The sequence below is a fragment of the Petaurus breviceps genome, unplaced genomic scaffold (assembly GCF_028583685.1).
Source record: "Petaurus breviceps papuanus isolate PSGF00001 unplaced genomic scaffold, PetGlider_PUasm1.0 91041, whole genome shotgun sequence".
In the NCBI taxonomy this organism is placed as follows: Eukaryota; Metazoa; Chordata; class Mammalia; order Diprotodontia; family Petauridae; genus Petaurus; species Petaurus breviceps.
This window is the reverse complement of record NW_027187400.1, coordinates 28,618,452-28,639,276: the sequence shown is the minus strand read 5'-3', so window position 1 is coordinate 28,639,276 and position 20,825 is coordinate 28,618,452. Positions and strand designations below refer to the sequence as shown.

General features: G+C 40.4%; 1 protein-coding gene across 14 annotated transcripts in view; it reads left to right on the top strand.

Moving 5' to 3' along the window:
- The first annotated feature begins 271 nt into the window (after positions 1 to 271).
- LOC138154518 (calmodulin-binding transcription activator 1-like) overlaps positions 272 to 20,825 on the top strand; it is a 175,367-nt gene continuing 154,813 nt past the window's right edge. For 10 of the 14 annotated variants that reach the window (XR_011166624.1, XR_011166626.1, XR_011166623.1 and 7 more), the window contains exons 1-2: positions 273 to 393; positions 16,973 to 17,120. Coding sequence is in view for 4 of the 14 variants with exons in the window: in XM_069079395.1 (XP_068935496.1) it covers positions 349 to 393; positions 16,973 to 17,120 (193 nt within the window). In the remaining 10 variants the exon portion in view is untranslated. Of the gene's footprint in view, positions 394 to 699; positions 845 to 16,972; positions 17,121 to 20,825 lie in introns of all 14 variants that reach the window. The other 4 variants (XR_011166627.1, XR_011166629.1, XR_011166628.1 and 1 more) reach the window with 2 other exon arrangements.

Below are 20,825 nucleotides of genomic sequence, written 5' to 3'. Positions count from 1 at the left end.
GTCTTGAGCTCTAGCCACTGAAAAGCTTTGTTTAGGTCGGGAAGGCGGGCTTTTCTGGGAGTGGGTGGGGAGGGGGCGTCTAAGTTTGGCCAATCCCTCCAGGCCGTCGGACGGAGAGCAGCCAATGGGTCGGGAGGATAGGCCGCTCCTCCCGGAGAGTAGTGAGGCCCTTGGTGCCGGGCGATTGGCGGCGGCAGCGATGACTGGCGGGTCGGCACGCCAATGGGAGCGTTGCGTGGGCCGTGGGGCGGGGCCAGGCCGGGTGCGCGGCGGCGGCGGGGTGGCTGGGCCGGCGGCGGCGGTACGAGGCGCGCGCTCGGGGTCCCGGTCGCGAGGAGGAGGAGGAGGATGTGGCGCGCGGAGGGGAAATGGCTGCCGAAAACAAGCCGGAAGGTAAGAGCCGGAGCGTGAGGGGGGCCGGCGGAGGGAGCGGGAGGCGGCGCGTGGGGCGGCCGGCCCCCGGCCCCGCCGGGCATCCCGGGCAGCGGCGGCGGGCACGGGAGGCAGCGCGGGGGCGCGGCCGGCGGGCGCCCCCGGCCCCCCTCGGGCAGCAGGGTGGGGTTCCGGTTTCCATGGCGAGGGACGAGCCGGAGCCTCGCCCCCTCCTTCGCCTCCTCTCCCTGCCGTGACCCCGATCGCGAGCCTTCCCCCCCGCTGGGCCCCGGGCACAACTCTCGAGTGACCGGCCCTCCTTGCCAGGACAGGGGCAGTGGAGCGGCCCCCCGCCCCCCGCCGCGGACCCCAGGGGCCTGTGCACCCCCCAAGTCCTTTCTCGGAGGGGAAACCGACACTTTCTTGGCTGGCCGTGTAGACGCTCCTGCCCTCCACCACCCCCTGGGTGAAGGTGAGCCCTTTGGCTGGCAACCCTTTGGGTTACCCGGGGTTTGGGTTTTTTTTTTTTTAATGACAGCAACTCAAAGTATTTCTGTGCCCCTTTTCTTCTCTGCCCCAGGCATCCTTGAATTTCCCTATGCCCCCTTTTCTTCCCTCCCCGGGGTGTGGGGTCCCTCCCCTGCACCCTCCCTTCAGGCTTGGCCAGTGCTCTCCTCATTGTGCCTACTACTTGAGCAACAAGGGACCACATCATTACTTTTATGTCTGAAGCAAAAAGGGACATACGCTCTTCCTGTTTACCCTTGAATCCTAGCCAGGGGCAGCATTCACCAACTGACTCTGCTCTCCTTTGGCTCCAGGGTCTCCTGCCTTCTTCAAAATGGGAAGCACCCTTGTATACCCGAAGGTTCTTGAACCCTGAAGCCCTCCCTGGCTGATGACACTACCAACTTTTTTCTTTAGGAAGGAGGCTCCTGCAGTCCTGTGGTGTCTGCTCCCTTCTCAGCCATGTCTTGTGAACCCCACATTCCCCAGACTTTTTCTGCTCCACATCAGAATTGCCTTTATGTTGGCTTGGGTGGAAGGAGGCCTTATGTCTGCCTTCAGTTAGGAAATAGAATATACACTTCCATGTTTCCTCTGGGGAAAGGGGGTTCCTATTTGCTTGTCCTTGTCTTCATCTTTCCCCTTGGGCCTTGTGTTTCCACTTTTGATTCTGTAGCTGTCAGTCAATGGGAAGACTGAATCCTTCCCATAACCCATTATCCCATATTTGGGATCAGGACGATACTGTGATCCTTTGCAGTCATATGGGGCATCTAGGCCAGGAAAGTTTGCATTTGTATGTAAGTAATACCTACATACAGATGCACTTAGGTAATGTAAGTTAGAGGTGTGAGGTGACAGGAAAGATGTGTGTATGGAATCCTAAATTTGGACATATGCTCATGTGTATGCATTGTGTCTTATCAATAGTGGAAGAATCATCTTTACCTCTTAGCCAAAGAGCTACTTAACTTGTCATAATCTTTCTGACTCTTGAATTCCCCCTTTGTGTTGTGTTGAGCCAGCAGAGGGGTGAATATTCAACAAATCACACAGTCCTCGAATCTCCAGAGTCTCAAACATTCCCTTGTACTCCCTTCCCCCTTTGGTACATTCTGAATATGGGGGTTTTTACTTTTCTCCTCGGTGTGGTGTAGGGAGAAGCCATCCTACCTTGATGTCTTTACCTGCTGTGATCAAGGTGGGAGGTTAGTTTGGTTAATTTACTCTTTGGACAAGTACTGATTGGTCTCAGGAAGAGTTGACCCATTTGGATAATTGTGAGGCCTTGCAGTTTCTATTATGTGCTCTTTGCCCAACACCTGTAACTCCAGGAAACTGGAGTCAGTGTTATCAACAAGGACCCTCTTCACATCGACAGATAAGAGGTACTTTCCACTCTTGGGCAGAATGCATCCTACATAACTTTGTCCTGTTCAGGTATCTAGCCTGATCTTGTCTTCCTCTCCAGTTGTAGGCACAAATACTGAAGCGGATTCCACCAGCTGTCACTTAGTGAGAAGGCCTTTCTGTTTTAACCAGTTGTGTTGACCAGACCCACACTCGCTACAAGCACCTGCTGGGCAGGCCCTGAGCTTTTGGGCCTCTTGGGCACTTTTCTGGCAAGGTGAACTCTTCTCCTTGGCATGTCAGTGAGAGAGGGTTTGAGTTGGATGTTTTTAGTTAACATTAGACCTTGGGTTCTGGTGTCCATCTTGCCATCAATGTTTAATCAATCACACCTATCTGCCAGAAAGATTACAACTTTTTTTTTCTGGACAACAATGGTTGGTCCACTTTTTATCTAGAATCAGTAGAATGGAGTTATGGTTTTCTCCCCCGTGATGTGATATTACAACTCTTGGTGCAACCAGATACTCTCAGTATATATATATTGTATTAGATGGAGCTTATGCTTCAAAAGTGAATGCATTTCCATTGGTGGATTATTCAGATCCTTTAATTAACCATGCCACAGATTTCCTTTTGGATAATTTATTGCTTATTAACATATCCACCAGAGGGTGGGAAGGGAAAGGAAAAAGATCTGAAACTAAATCAGTTAATTTAACTACTACTTTGTGGTCCTGGTAAAAAGGTTAATGAGACTAAGAAGTTGAAGGTATTGTCTGAAGTCATGGTTTTGGTGGGTGGCATATAGTTAGTTGTACTTTGTGTATTGTCCATTACCACAGATAATAGAGCATTAACATGTTTCTTTTCACACCCAAGATATGGTAGTCCTCATTTACAAAGACAGTATACACGCACACACACACAAACACACACACAAATTCTTTAATCTCTGTTTTGTTTTGTGGTGGAAGATTCCTTCCTTTCTACTCTCCCTTTTCTACCTCTTTTATTTCTTTGAGGGGTGGGCTTGTGACCTAAAGGACATGTCTTCCTTCTGCTTGATGAACCTATTTTTCCCACTTCTGGGAGATAATGAATCTCCCCACCCCCACTGCTCAGTAGATGAGATGATTCATTTACATATAGAAACCTCTTCTCAAGGTCAGATGGGATCAAGTTTTCCTTTACAGAATAAGTGTAGTGGCACTCTTATGTATGCCATCTTTGAGACGTATTTGTCAACTCTGTACATCCAGTGCATGGCCAAGGAGACAATTCCGTCTTAGTTTTCCACTCCTTTAACTTTTAGGTTATGGAGGCTCTCTATCCCTGAAATTGTTCACCCTTTTTGGTATGACAATCTGCTTACATTGAAAGAATATAAACTGTCAGGAAACCCTGAGTTCTAGACCTCTCTCTGCTACTAACTTTGCCTTATGACCTTGGATAACCATGGAACCTTTAGGCTTTTATTTTTCATTAGTAAAATGAAGCATTAGGATTAGTTGATTTCTTAAGTCTCTTCTAGCCCACACTTCTAAAATTCTAAACTTTTGGGCCAAGTGGCATTTTGGTTCCTACTTTTTTAGTTGTGTATAGACTATTACTTGCCTTGGTGGGGTTAAGCCATTTTTAAAATTTGTATTGTAGCTTTAGCTTCCCAAAACTGGGGTTGAAATTGTTCTGCTTTTCTTTTCTGTTGGACTAGGAGAGAATGGCCTAATTCTAGTTTCATGGCCATAGTTTATTTCCTATTACCCTAGGACTGATGGGGAAGCTATTTGTTATGCCCCCTTTGTATCTAGATATGCTTCATATGTCACTGGTAGTTTCCTTCTGCATGTCTGATCTTTTCTGGGTCCAGTAGCCTGGTGTGTATCAGGTGCCTAATAAATGTTTATTGATTGATTGACTGGAATAGATAATATGGTCACTTTTTTTTTGGTGGTCCATCTGTTCTGTCACTACTTTGACCTTTCCCATATTGTCTTTGAACTCCCTTCTTTGAGAGTTAGGTCTTTTTATACAGAGTAGAATGCACTTGCCCTTCATGCTCCCATTGCTGGGGTCATGTGGTTTTGCCCAGAGACCTGATTGGATCTTGCTATTCTTTTGGTATGCATGGCATCACTGGGCCTTGTCCTTTTCCACTTCTTATTAGGACTGGTTTCTCCTAATTTATTCTAATATTATATCATTTAGCCTTGTAAAATTATACAGAAAACGTCCTGGGTTATTGTTGTTGTTTACTGTAGTCTGGAATGTGTACGAAGGAAAAAAAGTAAAATTAACATTCTAGCTGCTTGGGCATATATTTTGGGTCATTTAGGCAAGTGACTGTCTGGAAGGCGTAGTTAACATTTTGAGTATCAGCAGCGTTCAGGGTATTATATGGAACACAAAACTAGACATGGGGACCACCTTTTCACCTTTTCTTTGTTGCTAAGTTAGATATTTTCCTCCAGAATACAGGAAACAATTTCCTCCGTTTCTTTCTCTCTCTTAAGAGTAACTCTTGCTGTGGTTGCTTTAGGATAGTAGTAGTATTCTCCTCACACTTATCTGTTTCCTTGGTGAAGTGAGACTGTGTCCTTTCTCCATGTAATGTGTTACTTGACCATTTTTCTTTTTAAAGTGGTAGATAGTGATATGCCTTTCATTTTGTCTTTCTATCACATAGATAATTCTGTGAGATGTCCTGCCCCTTTCTGGGTGACTTGCCTTTATGGTACCTAGTAGTGAAATTTCTATTCACCTCCATTCTTCATTTCCTGAATGAACTCAACTTCCTCTTTTCTCAGCCTTCCTCTTCTCCTGTGCTTTCTTCCTGTACCTACTGGGAGTGAGAAAGCTACTTTCCACTTTTTGTATGTCTTAAAAGGTTTCAGAAAGCACAGAAAGGATTCACATTGTTGCCCCTCATCATTATAATTATTGTGAGAAACTATTGAGTCTTCTTTTTTTGTAGCCTTTCTGCCATTCATTGCTACTGCTGTGCAGGACAATGTTATTTTTCTTCTGTTCCCTAAAGATAGTTTACATCTTATTCCATCGACTTATCAGGCATGGAGCATAAAGTAGAATTTGTGTCCTGATCACTCTCCTCTGGATCTTTTTGATTGGGACCTAGGGAATTTATTTACTGCAGTTTAGGTAACCTACCTCTTGTCTTGCTGTCTTGATGAGGATAGACAGTGGACACTGATGATCCTTATTAATCATAGGGCACAGATTAACTACTTAGAATCAGAAAGGATTTTAGAAATCCAGTCTTATCTCCCCTGCTCAATCCATGAACCCCCTTTGATTTACCTTTTGTTGTCATTCATGTGAGAGTATGCAGTCCTTTCTTCTGACTTTAACTTTGTAGATTTCAATACTCCTCAGGCGTTTTGGTTAGTGGCTTGGTTTGGAGGTTTGGGAATGAAGAGAAAGGGAAAGGAACAGAAGTATTGTTGTCATTGTTTGATTCACCACCTTAAGAAATGGGCAGGAAGTATGTGGTCTTCTGTTTCCCCATCCTAAATTACTTATTGTGTAGATAACACTTCCTTATCTTTTTCTCACCATTCAGAGCTCAGGACATAGCCATCGTACTTTTCCAAATCCGTGTTAACCAGCTATAAGACTGAGAGAAAGTAATACTCATCAGGAATGTGTCAGAAACTTCGCCTCTCTCTCCGCATCTGTTACTAGAAGAGGGGGAGAAATATAGGTGCTGTCTCTCCTATTGTGGCATTTGCCAAGGAAAGGCAAGCTAAGTGTTTCTTCCTGAGTATTGACAATGGACAGACAGCTCCTGAATTCTTGTATGTGACGAGCTGGGTGGAGAGTTGTCCCTGCTCTCTGCAGGCCAGCCAGTTCTTGCCTGCATTCCCTACCTCAAACTCTATTGTTTGTAGAGAGGAGCTGTAGTTCTTCTTGGGGAAAGGTTGTCAATATATGTTTTTCCCCCTACTATTGAGCTATTGTACATCCTGGATCTTTTTATTTTTTTAGTTAATTTCCCTGAGCTAAAATACATTATGCATCCCACTGCAATGAGAGATCAAGGGATGTCCAAATTATATCCTGTTTCGCTATCCATTTTAAGGACTGCCCATTTTCAACCAATCACATGTGCTTTACCGTGAAAGATCTATCATTCTATTATAGCTTTCACATCCATTTCAGACCCATGTGCTTGTGCCAATAAGTAGATATATTTGCATGTTCTGATAATCTCTAATCTGTTGCTCAGTAGGAAAAGGATGAAAACGTATCTTTTTCAAGTTCTCTGCGTGGTTTGGAAAGACTTGGCCCTTTCCTTTCCTGGAATAACAAGCTGCCATACAACTTTGTTATACCTAGGAATGGGAAGTTGTGAGATTGATTTGCCTGTTGGTCACCTTGGTTTCTGAGATACAGTTCATAGGATCACAAATGGAGAAGTAGAAGGGGGCCCACATTCTACCCTCTTGTTTTTACAGATGAAGAAATAGTGACCCACAGAGGTTAAGCTATTTCCCTAAGGTCAAAGTAGTCAGGGCCAGAGCCAGCATATACTCTTGGCTCCTCTGGTTCCAAACTTCACATTCTTTCCACTGTACCATGATTTCTTGTTATGGGTCAAGCTATATATGTGCATGCACATGCACTGTATATGCATGTTTATGCATATAAACACACATGGTGCATGTATATATATATACATGTATACACATGCACGTGTGTATATCTCCATCTCCATTCTTGCCTTGTAAGAAATGTTTGCAAAGACACATTTCTCCTTTTTATTAGGTGTCTGGTGAGAGAGGGGTTGCTAAGTGCCATTAACCTCCTTACCCATCTCCCTTCTAAAACTATAAACTAAAAAAACAAGACAAAACAAAAAACTCTAAAACCTCTCTAGAAAACACATGAGTAAGGGATAGATTTGCCTATCAGTTAGGGGTACATGGGAGGTAGTCAGACAGACCCCTTGGGCACCTGTCACTTGTTGGGCACATAATTTTCTCATTTTAGTTGATATGGGTAAAAGGCCAATGTTGATAGATGGATGTACCTTTCCCGTATTTCCCTATGTACTGCCACAAGGTGATACTGTATTCAGTTACTTAAAAATCTATTGATAAAACCACCTGCTGTGTATCTTTTTTCCTCCTTCCTACCTCACCATAGCATTATCTATCTTCATGGTTCCTTGTAGTAATAACAGTGAATAAATATATCTCCACTTGCAAACTCAGTACTTCTGAATCTGGGAAGGGCCCTTGGAGGTCATTTAGTCCAACCCCTACAACATTCCTAAGGAGGATGTGTGAGATTGGAGAATCAGATATCATATCCCTAAGATGATTCCATTATGAGTCATGAAAGTAGCATTCTCCAGTATAGCACATGAGCTACTGAGAGTGAATTTATATCCTTAACCCAATCTAGTTTGTATAGAAATTAGAAGCCAGGTATGCAAATTCATTTCACCTTCTAAAGTTCATGTGTAACAAGATATGTACACATCATATTCCAAAAAAATCAAGACATGACTAGGGTAATTTTCAGTTCAAAAAGGTAAATTCCTTTCTGTTTTGTAAAAGATGCTATCTCCATTCCTATTCCAGTACAAATTAAGATTACTGTGAACAATGTTAAAGTGACATCAGTATCATCAGTTGTTTTTAATAATAGCCTTATACAGGCTTTAAACTTTTCTTAAAGCTCTGAAAGCTACTTTTGAAATAGACCCCTGAGAATATATGTACTCTGTGGGGTAGTATGTTCTGGTGGGTGGGCGTTGGCCTTGGATCCAAATACCTACCCCCAGTCCCCTTTGGAGGATGCTTTAGGTGTGTGATCATAGGAAAGTTAGTGACTTAGCTGCTCCGAGAATCTGTTGCCTTTTTTAGGCTCATCTATTAAGTTAGAGGTGGGTTGCATCTGCTTTGGTGGAGGGAATTTCCACATCAAGGAAATTGCAGATCCTGACTTGACATGTACCCTGGGCAGATTTATTAAGAACATGCCCTATTGGTATTTTGGGGCATCTTGGGATCTCAGACCACTGTGAAATAATTTTTTTTTAAAAACAATGTTAGGTATAGTGGGAAAAATGATTTATTACAGAAATATCTTAGAATAATGATAGGAAATACAAAATAAAATCATCCTGAAGAAAAATAGAATTGTCTAAGATGTTTTAAGACCTTTGCTCCTTTTTTAAGCTATAAATTTTTTTTTACATAAAGAACATTCCCAAAAGGTGGTGGTGGTGGGTTTGGGAATATAATTTAAAATGAACAGGATTATCATTTTAATATGTTTAGATATTTTAAAAGTAATTTTTAGAAAATTAACTTTTTAAGCAAGGACTTAAGTGCAAACTTTGATGAAAGTTCCACAGTCCAAACCATTGTTTAAAAAACTGAAGATTCAAGATAGGAATTTTTATTGCAAATCCACAAGGGGGTAGTGATGTACTATCAAAGATATTTGTGGTGGAAGTGTTAGATGATCTCTTTTAAACACTTTAGATTTGCAGATAAAACTGGCATATTTGCATTTTAACTTAATAAGATCTTCTTTTAAAAATGTTCATTGACAAAATTGTTTATTTCTTAACTTTTCCTCTAGGTTCTCCCCCTCCTCCCACACCCTTTTTTCCCCCAATTTTGGTAAATAGCCGTTTTTCTTCTTAGAGTGGTTAAGAAGAGAAAACATTCTCACGGTTTTGTGCATTTGAGGTGTTAGTGACTTAAGGGGAGGCTACCTCTTGGGGATGTTTTTTCTCTTTCTGGAAATGAAATACTTATTTTAAATTTTCAGGAAAAAAGTTTGGGCTGACAGATTTAGTGTAAGCTTCCTGGGTTCTAGGAAAAAATATTTTAGGAAATTTTTGTCTAGACTTTGCAGAAGTTACCACTTTAACCAAGAGAGACAAATTGACCTGCTCCCCCCAGAAAGACTTTAATTAGTAAATCATATTTTTACAACCTTTTAAAAAAATTTCCGTGATTCATTAAAGGTATTGTTTCCCCTACAGATTCCTTTGGTCCCTGAGTCTCACTTATTTTATATGTATATGACTTCAGAATTGTTTAACTGTTTGTATGTAACCACAAAGCTTGGGCTTTTTTGGGGAGAGGGTGGAGACAGTACTGGCAGTTGTGGCTACTGATGTGGGAGTAAGCCAAGCCAGCAGAAGTACCTGACATGTCTAGCTCCTGGTTGTTTTTTTTGGAGGGGGGTGGGGGGGAAATTGGAAGAACATTTTATAGGGAACAAATTGCTTGTTTATTTAGAGGAACTAGCCATGCATGTATTTTATATTATTAGGAAATTGTGTCAATTGTTAAACAACATGGATGGCAAGTTCAGTTGCTTTGGGGGAGGGGGTGGGGGGGTTAGACAGAAAATTATATTGTGTGTTGTGGTCAGTCTTTTGATGGGGGAAAAGTAGCAAATGAAGCTTTTGTCCAGAGACCTTCTAGCCAGTGGGGTCAGAGTGGGGGGGGGCCTCCCCCTCCCCCCCCCCATTCCTGGGCAAAGCTTTTCTCTTTCATCTCCTTTAGTAAATGACTTCAGTGATTTAATATCCCAGAAGATAGACTGTTTTTCTTATAGACTCCTCTGAGCTCTGTTGGGAGCAGGACTATGACGTCAGCTCTTTCATTCATGAATTCTTGTTTGATATTCCTAAATCTCTTTTTAATTCTGTATTCTTTAGCCAAGATTTGGCATAGGAACACCTCATTTGAACATCAGTAAGCTAATACGTACATTAATGATAAAAGGTAAAACAAAAGGTAAGATCTTGACATTTTTATTTAGCACTGTCATTGCACATGACAGTTTGCACAGGTATAATTTGGATATGATTCCTGTCCAAAGAGCTTATGATTTTGAAAAAGTCAGTTGATTAATTATCTCAGAAATTCTTATATAGTAGAAGAGGGCAGGACTTGGAGTCAGGAAGCCTGGGTTGCAGTCCTGGCTGGGACAGAGGTGCTGGATGGGAGTCGGGCAAACCATTTTAAGTTTTCTGAACTATCTGGAGAACGGACTTCCTAGCTGTAAGACTTGCTCCCAGGGTAGTTTTGAAGGACACACAAAGCACTCGATAAATGGAAATTGTTGCTGCTGCTCTCCTTGTTCCATGGATTGAGCTGTGTTGTGACTATTTTACTACTAAATTCTCTGCAGTGCATCACTGTTCTCTGTGGCAGCTCTTTTTCTATAGAAACTGGCTTCTTACATTCCATTAGACTGGATGGTACAACTTTATTTAAGAGAGATTAGACTTGGGTAGTTAATATGCTTTTGGAGTAAATCTGAAATTTTTTAGGTATTCTGCCAGATTTTAACATAATTTCAGTAACAGTGTTTCATACCTTTTATTTCAAAATTTGGAGATTATCTAGTTTGGTGTCTTCTGTTTGCTTCTGGTTTCATATCTCTCTGATTATTCACCCAAGCAGCTGCTGCCTCAAATCTCTCTTCTAGTGAGGTCATTGCTTCTTGTAGTTTGGGCTGTGAAAGCAGCCCCTGGAAGAATTTGCCTTTCAGAATTTTCCTCTGCAGGGCCAAGTTAGTGGCTGAACCTCTGGTGTACAGCATCTTGTGAACCGCCTGTAGTTGATGGATGGTGGTGAGCTTTCTCAGACTTCATTTTCTCTGCTTTTTGGGGGATATGTTGGCATTCTAGACATTTGTTTACCTTCTAACCAAACATGTATTTAGGAATGAGTAGTTTCATCATTTTAGTGACATCATTTCTGATTAGAGAGATGATGATTCCCGGTGTAGCCATCTTGTCTCATGCCCGCTTTTGTTCTTGTGATGACTTTTTTGTGTATTTTGCTTTAATAAAGTTTTTACAGCTCAAATACTATCTGTAGGAATTCTGTAGGACTTAGGATATTCTGTATCTCACATATAATACGACTAGTTTAAATTTTTTTTTATAATGAAGACCACATTAATGTTTCTTTTGATTTATTTTATGTTCAACTCATTATCTAGTTCAGAAAGCTGAGGAAAATAAGACTGGCTTTATCTTTTAGAGCACTTTTATATTTCATGAAGTTCGTTTAGGCAATCCATTTCTTTATTTACAGAATTTTAAAAGGAGTCTTGGTGTAAAAGTTTCACTACTTGAGCATTTGAAATTGCATTTTAAAATTTAAAATTTTAAAAATAATTTATTTCCAGAAATAAGCCATTTTCTCAGTAACTAGGGAAGTGGTTTTAGTAATAATGCTGATGGGAGAAGAAGCCTTCCCTTTGGAAAAGCTGTACACATTTAAAAAGTGTATACTAGGCTAGGACTTAGAAAAACAAAGTGGACTTGATGCCAGATCTGTGTGGTTATTGTTGTTTGGCCTTTGTTCTCAAACACCACCATGACCACAGGAAGGTGATGTCCTGACTTGCAAGTGAATTGGATTGAAGTGAGGGAGGACTTATGCAAAGTCACCAGCCTTACTTTCTCCTCCAGCCATCTGGGCCTAGTGGCCAGATATAGATCAGGATGACTGACAAAGCAGGAACAGCATCCCTCTGACCTTGTGACTTGGTGCTCTGTTGTAATAGTGAGAGGGCAGTTCACTGACTTGACTAAAGACATCTAGCGATGTAGAGTACATAAGAAACTCTGAAGAACTATTTGTTGAATTTTTTGTTGGCATTTCTAGGCAGAGAATGCAAGGCCTTTTATCACGGTTGTTTTGTTTCAGAATTGGTTGATGTGGTAGTAAAGTGCACAGGGGATTTACAGGCCCCGCTTTTTCTCTTGCTGCCCCTGGGCATTCTTACCCAGTATATTGCATTGCACATAGTAGGTGCTCAGTACATTTTGCTGAATGCCTGCCCATAGCTGCCTGCTCTCTCTTGTTGCTTCCCCTCTCCTTTCTCATTCCTCTCATAAATACTCCTCTGACCCTCTGACCTTGCTCTTTCCAGAACCTCTCTTCCATCTTAAAAGTTAGTGGGGAAATGCGGCTTAATAGATGTATTTTTACTTCATAGTGTGCTTAGCTAAAATACAGCTATTCTGAATAACTGTATTGTTTTCCTTTAGTCTTCAGGTCAGGATTAAAAAATGCTGGCTAGGATTCTGGAAGAGGAACTTGAACTATTGATGCAATTGTGTTTCTATTCTGAGTGATAAACAGAAGGCTTAATTTTCCTGATCTGTTGGTTTATCATCATTTTCTAGTACTAAATTAATTTAGTTTAAAAAAAAAACCTCAACTTGTTAAATATTGTTAAAGGAAACCCAGAACAAGGAAAGTTCTTAACATTTGGTAAATTTAGGTGAACTAGAAGAGACAGGAAAATGCTAGGTAAACATAGAGAAAAAATGACAGTTTTGGGGGCACATCGCATCTTCATTTCCAAAGTGAAGGTTCTTTTTTAGGTTTGTATAGTTGAACTATTTTTGAATTGATCAGTACAATAATTATTAAAATATATTGATTATAAATAATTCATGAGATCTTTTTCTTATTTGGAAACATGTTGGAGAATTTATCTGGGTCTGGTGAGCTAAACTTTCAGATTTAAAAGTAGTACAGTGTAGTGGATAGAATCCTTAACTCAGAGGCAAGAGGACTTGGATTCGAATCCTGCCTCTGTTGCTTTCTTGAATTGTGATGACAGGCAAGTCTCTTAACCTCTCTGAGACTTTCTTCAACTGTAAAATGGATATAATAGTTTGTGGTTCCTGCCTCATAGGATTTTGTTGTGAGTTTCAGTTGAGATAGCATGTTAAAAAGCTTTGCAAACTTTATCGTGCTAAGTAAATATCACATATTAACTCCTCCTCTTCCTGGTCTTCATGATATCCTTCCGTTGAACTCCTGGTGTTCTAGCTTTGCATATGGCGATCTGTGTCAGAACTCACCCTTTGGGTTCCCTGTGGCATCAGCATTCCTTGACTGTGGCCAGGGAAGGCCTTTGTACAACTCACCAGATGTTACAAAGTTATGTTCTTTGTGGTGCTGAGGAGTAAGTTGGTACAATAGGTCCTCCTCCAATTCATTGTCTCTGGTTTGGCTTTGTGGTCACTGCCAACGCTAAAGAGCTTGGCATAATTCCACAAAGCTGGTGATAGAGGTCTTTCCTTCCTTTATTTATGTTAATGGAAGTGTGTTTTTAAAATTCACCTGATATTTACCAAGGGCTTACAATATGTAAAGCCCTGGGGATAGAAAAACAAAAATTTGCCCTCTAAAACATTTGCCCTCTAGGAAATTACATTCTCCTGGGATAAGGGGTTGTACACATACCTAGGTAAGGGAATGTAAAGTAGTTTCTTTTTTTTTTTTTGGAGGAGGAAGGCAGGGCAATTGGGGTTAAATGACTTGCCGAAGGTCACACAGCTAGTAAGTGCTAAGTGTCAGAGATCACATTTGAACTCAGGTCTTCCTGACTCCAAGGCTAGTGCTCTATTCACTCAACCACCTAGCTGTCCCGATGTAAAAGTAATTTCAAAAGAAAGTTGTAGGTAGAAAGGCCATAAGTGAGTACTTAATTTTATCAAATACTAAATCACCTTTTTAGAGGACCTAGTAGTACAAGTAGATAGCCAGATTCATAATTCAATTAAATTCAGTAGATATTTGTTAAATGCTTACTGTGTACCAGGTACACTGTGTTGGGTGCAGTAGATAATAAGACAAAAACTATATTTTTTTCTTTGGGGAACTTATCTTCTCATGGGAAAGGAATATAGCACGAATGCAAATAAGTAAAGGTAAAGTAATTCAAAGCAGTTTCAAGTGGGAGAGAACTACCAACTTCGGGGAGAGGAATCAGAAGACTTCTGGTAGGAGTTATATAGTATACAGGGAAGATGTGAGGAGAGAATGCATTTCAGATTTGTGCAGAGGTGTGCAGATGGAAGAAGGAATGCCATGTTGTGGAGACTTTATTTGGAAAACTAGATCTGATTATTCTAAATGAACCTTTTGACTTTTCATTTAAATGTGAATAGTTTCTTGTCTAAAGTGAATTTTGTAATTGATTAACTTTGAACATATCTCCTGAAACCTCATCTTTGACCTCCGTAGACATTCCTGGAGATACTAAGGAGGTAGCTGTGTCGCATTTTCCATATGGTTTAGATAGCCTTTTTGCCTTTCTTTTTGTGATACTACATTAGCTGGAGTTGAGATCGTTGCCTTTAGCAAGTGATGAAAGACTGGAGAATGATACTTTTTCTTAAAGGGGAAAAAAACTTACATAACACCTTTTGAATCAGCGTAATACAGTTTTGGTAGTCATACTTTAAAATTTATATTAGTAAACTGTAAAAAGTGTTTTTTTAAAGTACTGTAAATATTTTGGTATGCTTTTCAGATACCTTGATACATTCATTCAACAGAACATGGGATTCTTAATGGGTTACTAAGGGAAATGAGGATACTTTGCAGGTAGAGGACATCTGTGCCTTTCTAAAGAAATGAATGTCTGGTCCCTCTGAGAGAGGATACTGGTAGTTGGAAAGGAAAGCCCTTTGTAAACTGTTAAGTGCTGAGAAATGGGAAGCTAAAGAGTTATTATTATCAACATAATCAGTTTTTAAAAAGAATTATCTATCATTTGACCATAATATTTCAGGAGTTTCCTTTTAATTGACATGGATTACTTCTGCCAGTGCTGACCCTAAGTGCTTTATGAATGAATAGATGACCTTTGAAATGCTCTAGCCATAAACTTTTATCACCTTGTGCTGTAGATAACCTTTTGAAGAATGTTTCCTAACTTGTACTTGAACAATGGGCATACAGTCTCTTACTGTGTCTAAACTCCAAATCAGGGGTGGGGAACTTGCGGCCTTGAGGTCACATGTGGCCCTCTAGGTCCTTAAGTGTGGCCCTTTGACTGAATCCAAGCAATGGAGTTGAGGACCTAGAGGGCCACATGTTCCCCCCCACCCCTGCTCCAAACCTTTATAGTTGGGCTGGACCTGCCAAAGCTTCCACTTTCTGAGGTGACAGGGTTTTTTTTTTCTTTCACATAGGATGAAGCATTGGAGTACAGTCTTACTATAGAATTTAACTGTAACATGGAACTCAAGTATATTTTAAAATATATCTCATATTTACTAGATAAAATTAGTGAACAATGGGGGAAAAAACCTGCTAGATGGACCATAGGCATGATTTTTTTTATGTTGAATTTCAGACTGAAAAAATTCTAGTTATAGAGAATAGGAAATTATTTTGACTTCATTTTTATTTTAACAATAATTCCTCCTGAGAGGTTTATTCATTCAGCAAATGTTTACTAGAGACCAACATTGCTTTAGGGACTGAAGGTCAGGACTTGTAGCATTAGTTAGAATCTGAAAGTGATGGCTGTCAGTGGATGGAGAAGATAGTCACAAGAACTATTAAAGAGATAGCAAGAACTATTAATGCTTGGCATTCCAGGGTTATTTAGTGTTGGATGAGAGTGTATGCATAGTCACATTAAGCAGTAACAGTCACAAATCTCAGAATTAGAAGGTACTAACCTCTGAGTCAGGAATCTTTTCTAGCCTTCCCTACAAGACCAGCAGTGACAGGAGGCCTGCTGTCTTTTGTGGCAGACTACCCTACTCTGAATAGCTCTAATTACATTGTTCCTTAATTTGAATCTAAATTTCATTTTTTGCAACTAATACCCAGTGTTTCTAGTTCTGTCCTTTGACGCCAAGCCGAGTAAGTCTCTCATCCCTTCAAATACTTGAAAATACTTGTTAACATGTGCCTTCCTGAAGAAGAGAAGTCTTCTTTTTTCCAGGTTTTTAACTTACCACCACACTATCTTGTGATAATGCTTTCAACCTTAGTAGATCTTGAATATGGGCTCTTATGTCATAGAGGAGTTGAGGTCTGTGTTGGTAAACAGTTGTTTTAGACTAGGCCCTGATGTATTGAACTAAGAAGGCAAATATGGAATGTTTATATTCTCTAACAGACTAAGATCCAGCCGGCTCTTGCCTAGCCTGGCTACATCTTCCTTGCAAATATAGACACTTTGTAAATAGTTATTGAATTATGAGTCTTTGTTATAAATGTGCAAAAGTCCCAGACCATTGATGATATTGTGATTAATATCTAGAAGGGGTAGTATTTTTCATCATTAAAACAAATCATTTTAAATTCACTTCAGAGTACTTCCTTAGTGAATTAATTAAACATTACTTCTTAGGTGATCAGTGATTTAATATACAATTACTTTCTGTGTAGGCATCTTAGAACATGTTATGAGCTGGTCTGTGCTCTGCGCTGGCTGCTCTTTGACTTCTGAGTTCATTTCCAGGTGTTGGACTCCATCTTTAAGCCTCAGATAGCTTGTGCCAGGGTTACCAAAGCCAAAACAAAGAATTGGTCATAGCATGACAACAGTAAAAAGCACCTGGCTTTTAAGATAAAATACCTGCCATGCAGGTCAAATATCATCTGGCTGGCAGTCTTATTTGTGCTCCAGTTATCCTAGAGGTTGCCATTTCCCTCTTTGGTGTAGCTGCCCTGATGTGAAGGGCTCAGGTCTATACCTCATTTTCTTTGACTTGGTGTAGATGCTTTAATTTTGTATTGGAGTGACATTTAAGTTTCTTTGATTAAAGAGGCACTTTGTGAAAACACTGTTTTTATTTCTGGTGCACCTTTTCACATTGTTCTGGCTGACAGTTTGTGTACTTAAAAAAGAATAGAGAGCTATGTTTAGGGTAATTCTCTTTGGAGTGCTCCTAATACTCCTCCTTTGCCAGGTGTGTTCCTGCAGCACAGCCTTAGGACCAGCCCTGTGCTGCCTGCCTGCCCCACGGGCTCGGCTTCTGGCAGAAGACTGGAGTGTTAGATCTGCTGTTGCCATTGGAAAAATAGTCACTGCATTCTCATCTCAGCACTTCTTGATGGGTATGTAGTACTGAAATTCATCTTGTCAGACCTGCCATTTATTTTTTTAATTTTTAGTTTTTGTGGTCTTTCTTTGGGGGGGGGGGGAGGCAGGGCAATTGGGGTTAAGTGACTTGGCCAAGGTCACATAGCTAGGAAGTGTTAAATGTCTGAGGCTGGGTTTGAGCTCAGGTCCTCCTGACTTCAAGGCTGGTGTTCTGTTCACTGTGCCACCTGGCTGCCCTGAGTCCTGCCATTTAGACCATGGCAAATAGTGTGGGACCATTCTTCCTCCTTCATGTTGCCTTTTTGGACTCCTTTTTCCCTCGAAGGGAATAACAGTTTGAACTTTGCTTTATCTGGACGAGGGGCAGGCAACTCTGGCTAGAGAGAGCTAGATTTAAGCCCAATCTCTGACATACAGGCTGCATGACCCCAGCCAGTCTAGTCACTTAACCTCAGAGTGATTCATCACCTTGTTTCAGTCGGATCCAACTGAAATCCCATTTGGAGTTTTCTTGGCAAAGATACTGGAGTGATTTGCTATTTCCTCTAAAGCTCATTTTACAGATGAGGAACTGAGGGAAATAGGGTTCGGTGACTTGCTCAGGATGATACAGCTACTAAGTGTCTGAGGCCAGATTTAGATTCAGAAGATGGGTCTTCCTGCCTCCAGGCCCAGCACTTTTCATTGCACCACCTAGGTGCTCCTTAGAATGCTTAGGGTTTAGTTAAAGTGCTGGTTGGTGTTGGTAGAGAGAGTTTCCTTATCGAGGAGTTCCCTGTGTCCCTGAAATTACAGTGTCAGCTCTTACCCCCTGTCCCTCTATCTGTTGGGATGGATATATGGGAAGGCAAGTAAGTAGGGTGTGATGATAGGAAGGAGACCTGGCTTGGGAGCCAGGAAAGATCCAAATTCAGATGATGACCCCATCAGGTACTCACCCTTCATTTCCACATCTTTAAAATGGTGATGATGTACTTGTACCACTGGACTCCTAAGGTTGTTGAGAAGAAAGTATATTGTAAATTTTGAAGTTACAGAAACATGTTATTTTCACCCATGTCTTCTCTCCCCATGTAGGCCCCTCCCTTCCTGAATGATTTGAATCTTGTATTTCCTTAAAGATAGCCTTATGGGCAGCCATTAATATAGAATTATAGGTAAACAAGGCAGATTTACTTTAGAAAGAAGATTTAGTTCTATAATCTGTTTTTTAAAATTTGTACAAGGGACAATGATGTATTCTAGGTAAAACTGGTACAGTTAAAAGTACTATGAATTCTGGGTTATGTTCTAAATTTTGATTACCTATATTATGTGTAATGGATGACTAATGGATTTCAAGGAAGTAATTTAACTGATGACACAAAATATCATGTCATTGAAATTCTTCAAATGTATTACTTCTAATTGGTAAAATGAGTCCTTTGCAATTCATGGTGGCCTCTTCTGACCTTTATTTAACAAAATATGTGGATTCCCAATTGACTTTAAAAGGTAATATAAAGTTAAGTCTTATTGTTCAAAGGAACTCTACAGGTCTCTTTTGTCATGTTTCTGCTCTGTAAAATAATCTATAGTGTCTTCTTACTGTCTACCACATAATTCCTTCTTTCATATATTTGTTGAATACCTTCTTAGAGGCAGGTCACTGTGTATTATAACACAGCTGCCACTTGATAAATGTCAATTAGTTGAAGTTTTGAGAGAGAAGAAGATGAGTAAAAATGGCCTGTGCTCTCACTAAGTTTGCATTTTGGCTGGGGAAGTGAAACAAGTCCATATATAACTCAAATATGAGGTAGAATCTGATTAGTAAGGTAAGAGGGAAAAGAGCCGTGGGAATTCAGAAGAGGGATCTCTTCAGGTTGGAAGTTTTAGGGAAGGCCTTATGGAGTAGGTGGTGAGGGAATGAAAAAGAAATCTAAAGATGCTCATGCTTGAAATGGGCCCCTACTTAGAGGATGGGTATGAGTGGAATTGACTTTCAGGGCTCTCTCCTGTGTGACCCCACCTTCTCATGCCACTTAAGTGCTCCTGAAAACGTTCCTTGAAAATACTCCATGTTTGTCTGCCAGATGACTTTGGTTATTGCTTCAGGCTCAGGCACATATTTTTGATACCATGCTGTCCACCTGGTGGGCTGCCTCCCTCTTAGATTGTGATATGATACCTTTAAAAGTTAAATGAATATGGAGGGAAACCAGGGAATATTTTATGTGACCTTCTCATTTTATAAAGGTCAGGTAACTACACAAAAGGGAATTAAACTTATTGCTTCTTTTTATTATTTGTTGGTATATCCTCCAAGGGCCAGCCCGAGGTTTGTCTCTTCTGTGAAGTCTTCTTAGATTATTCCAGTTTACAGTGACTTCTGCTTCTAAACCTCTTTAGCACTGGAATGTGTGGTCCAGAATATGAGCCTTTGTTCTCTGCTGTTCACTAATTGTTTTATGTGTGTTTTTTCTCTCTTCCCAGCTGCTATTGGTCTTGAGGGTCTTTATATTACCTTTTCATTTATTTGCTATTTCCAGCATTGTGTTGGGTACATGCAGGTGTTTACTATATGACTGGTCGGTTGGTTTTAGTGAGTCTTGCAGCATCTTGCCTCCCCCCCCCCCCCCAAAAAAAAAGGGGGAAAAAGATAAAAAGTATTCTTTTCCTCTTCAGATACTCCTGGAGTACTTTTGAATCTAGGACAATCACTTCCATTATAGTAGGTGCTTAATAAATGTCTTGATTTTATTTCTTTCTTAACTGTTTTTCCTGTAACTAGCTTTGCCTGGGTAGTTTGAAAAACCAAAATGTATATTATTGATTGAAAGACTTATTTAGATGATCAGATTGATTCATACAACCACACAATCATAGGATTTTAGAGCAAGAACAGATGTTAGAGGTCATCTCATCTAATTTACTCATTTAATACATGAAAAATCTTGAACTTGAGAGAGAAGTGAATGACCCCCAGCCCCTGTGCTAACACTAGAACTCAAGGGATTCTTTTTGACCTAAACTTCTTTTATCCTTCATTGCCTGAGCACAAATGCATTATGTCTATCTAGTTGATTTTTGGATTTTAACTTCGATAGTAGATTGATAGTTATGGATGTATTTTAAAACTATGATGTGGTAAATGTTATTGCATTGCTGATGAGTGCTATGAGGATTTTTTTGGGGGGGGGGGGGGGGGGGGAGAAAGTAATGACTTTCCTGATACTGAAGGATCTCTTCTGGGATATTTCAAATGGGTTCTTTACTAGCCTAATTTGTGAAGAATTTTATGTATCACCCAGTGATTGTAGTGTTTTTATTTCCATGGGCTAAAACACTTGCGTAATTTCTTATGCCATTCAGTTCTCAGGTTCAGTAGTAGAAGGAAAAATGTTGGATGAGTATTGCCAATGAACTGTGGTAGCTTTTAGATTTTCAGTTTTGCTTTCTGGAATCTTTCACCATAGTTTTTACCAAATTAATCCGACTTCAGGGGAGGAATTATAAAAGTTTCTTTTTAGTAAACCCTATACCAGAATGCTCCATTGTATAGTTGTGATTGGTAAAGCTTCTGATATAGCACCATTGTGAGATAAGTCAGTTTGTAAACATTAATTAAGCACCTAGTATGTGCCAGGTACCGTGCTAATCTCTGGGCATACAAAGAAGGGGAAAGAGACAGTTCTGCCCTCAAGGAACTTACAGTCTAATGGAGACAGCAAACAGCA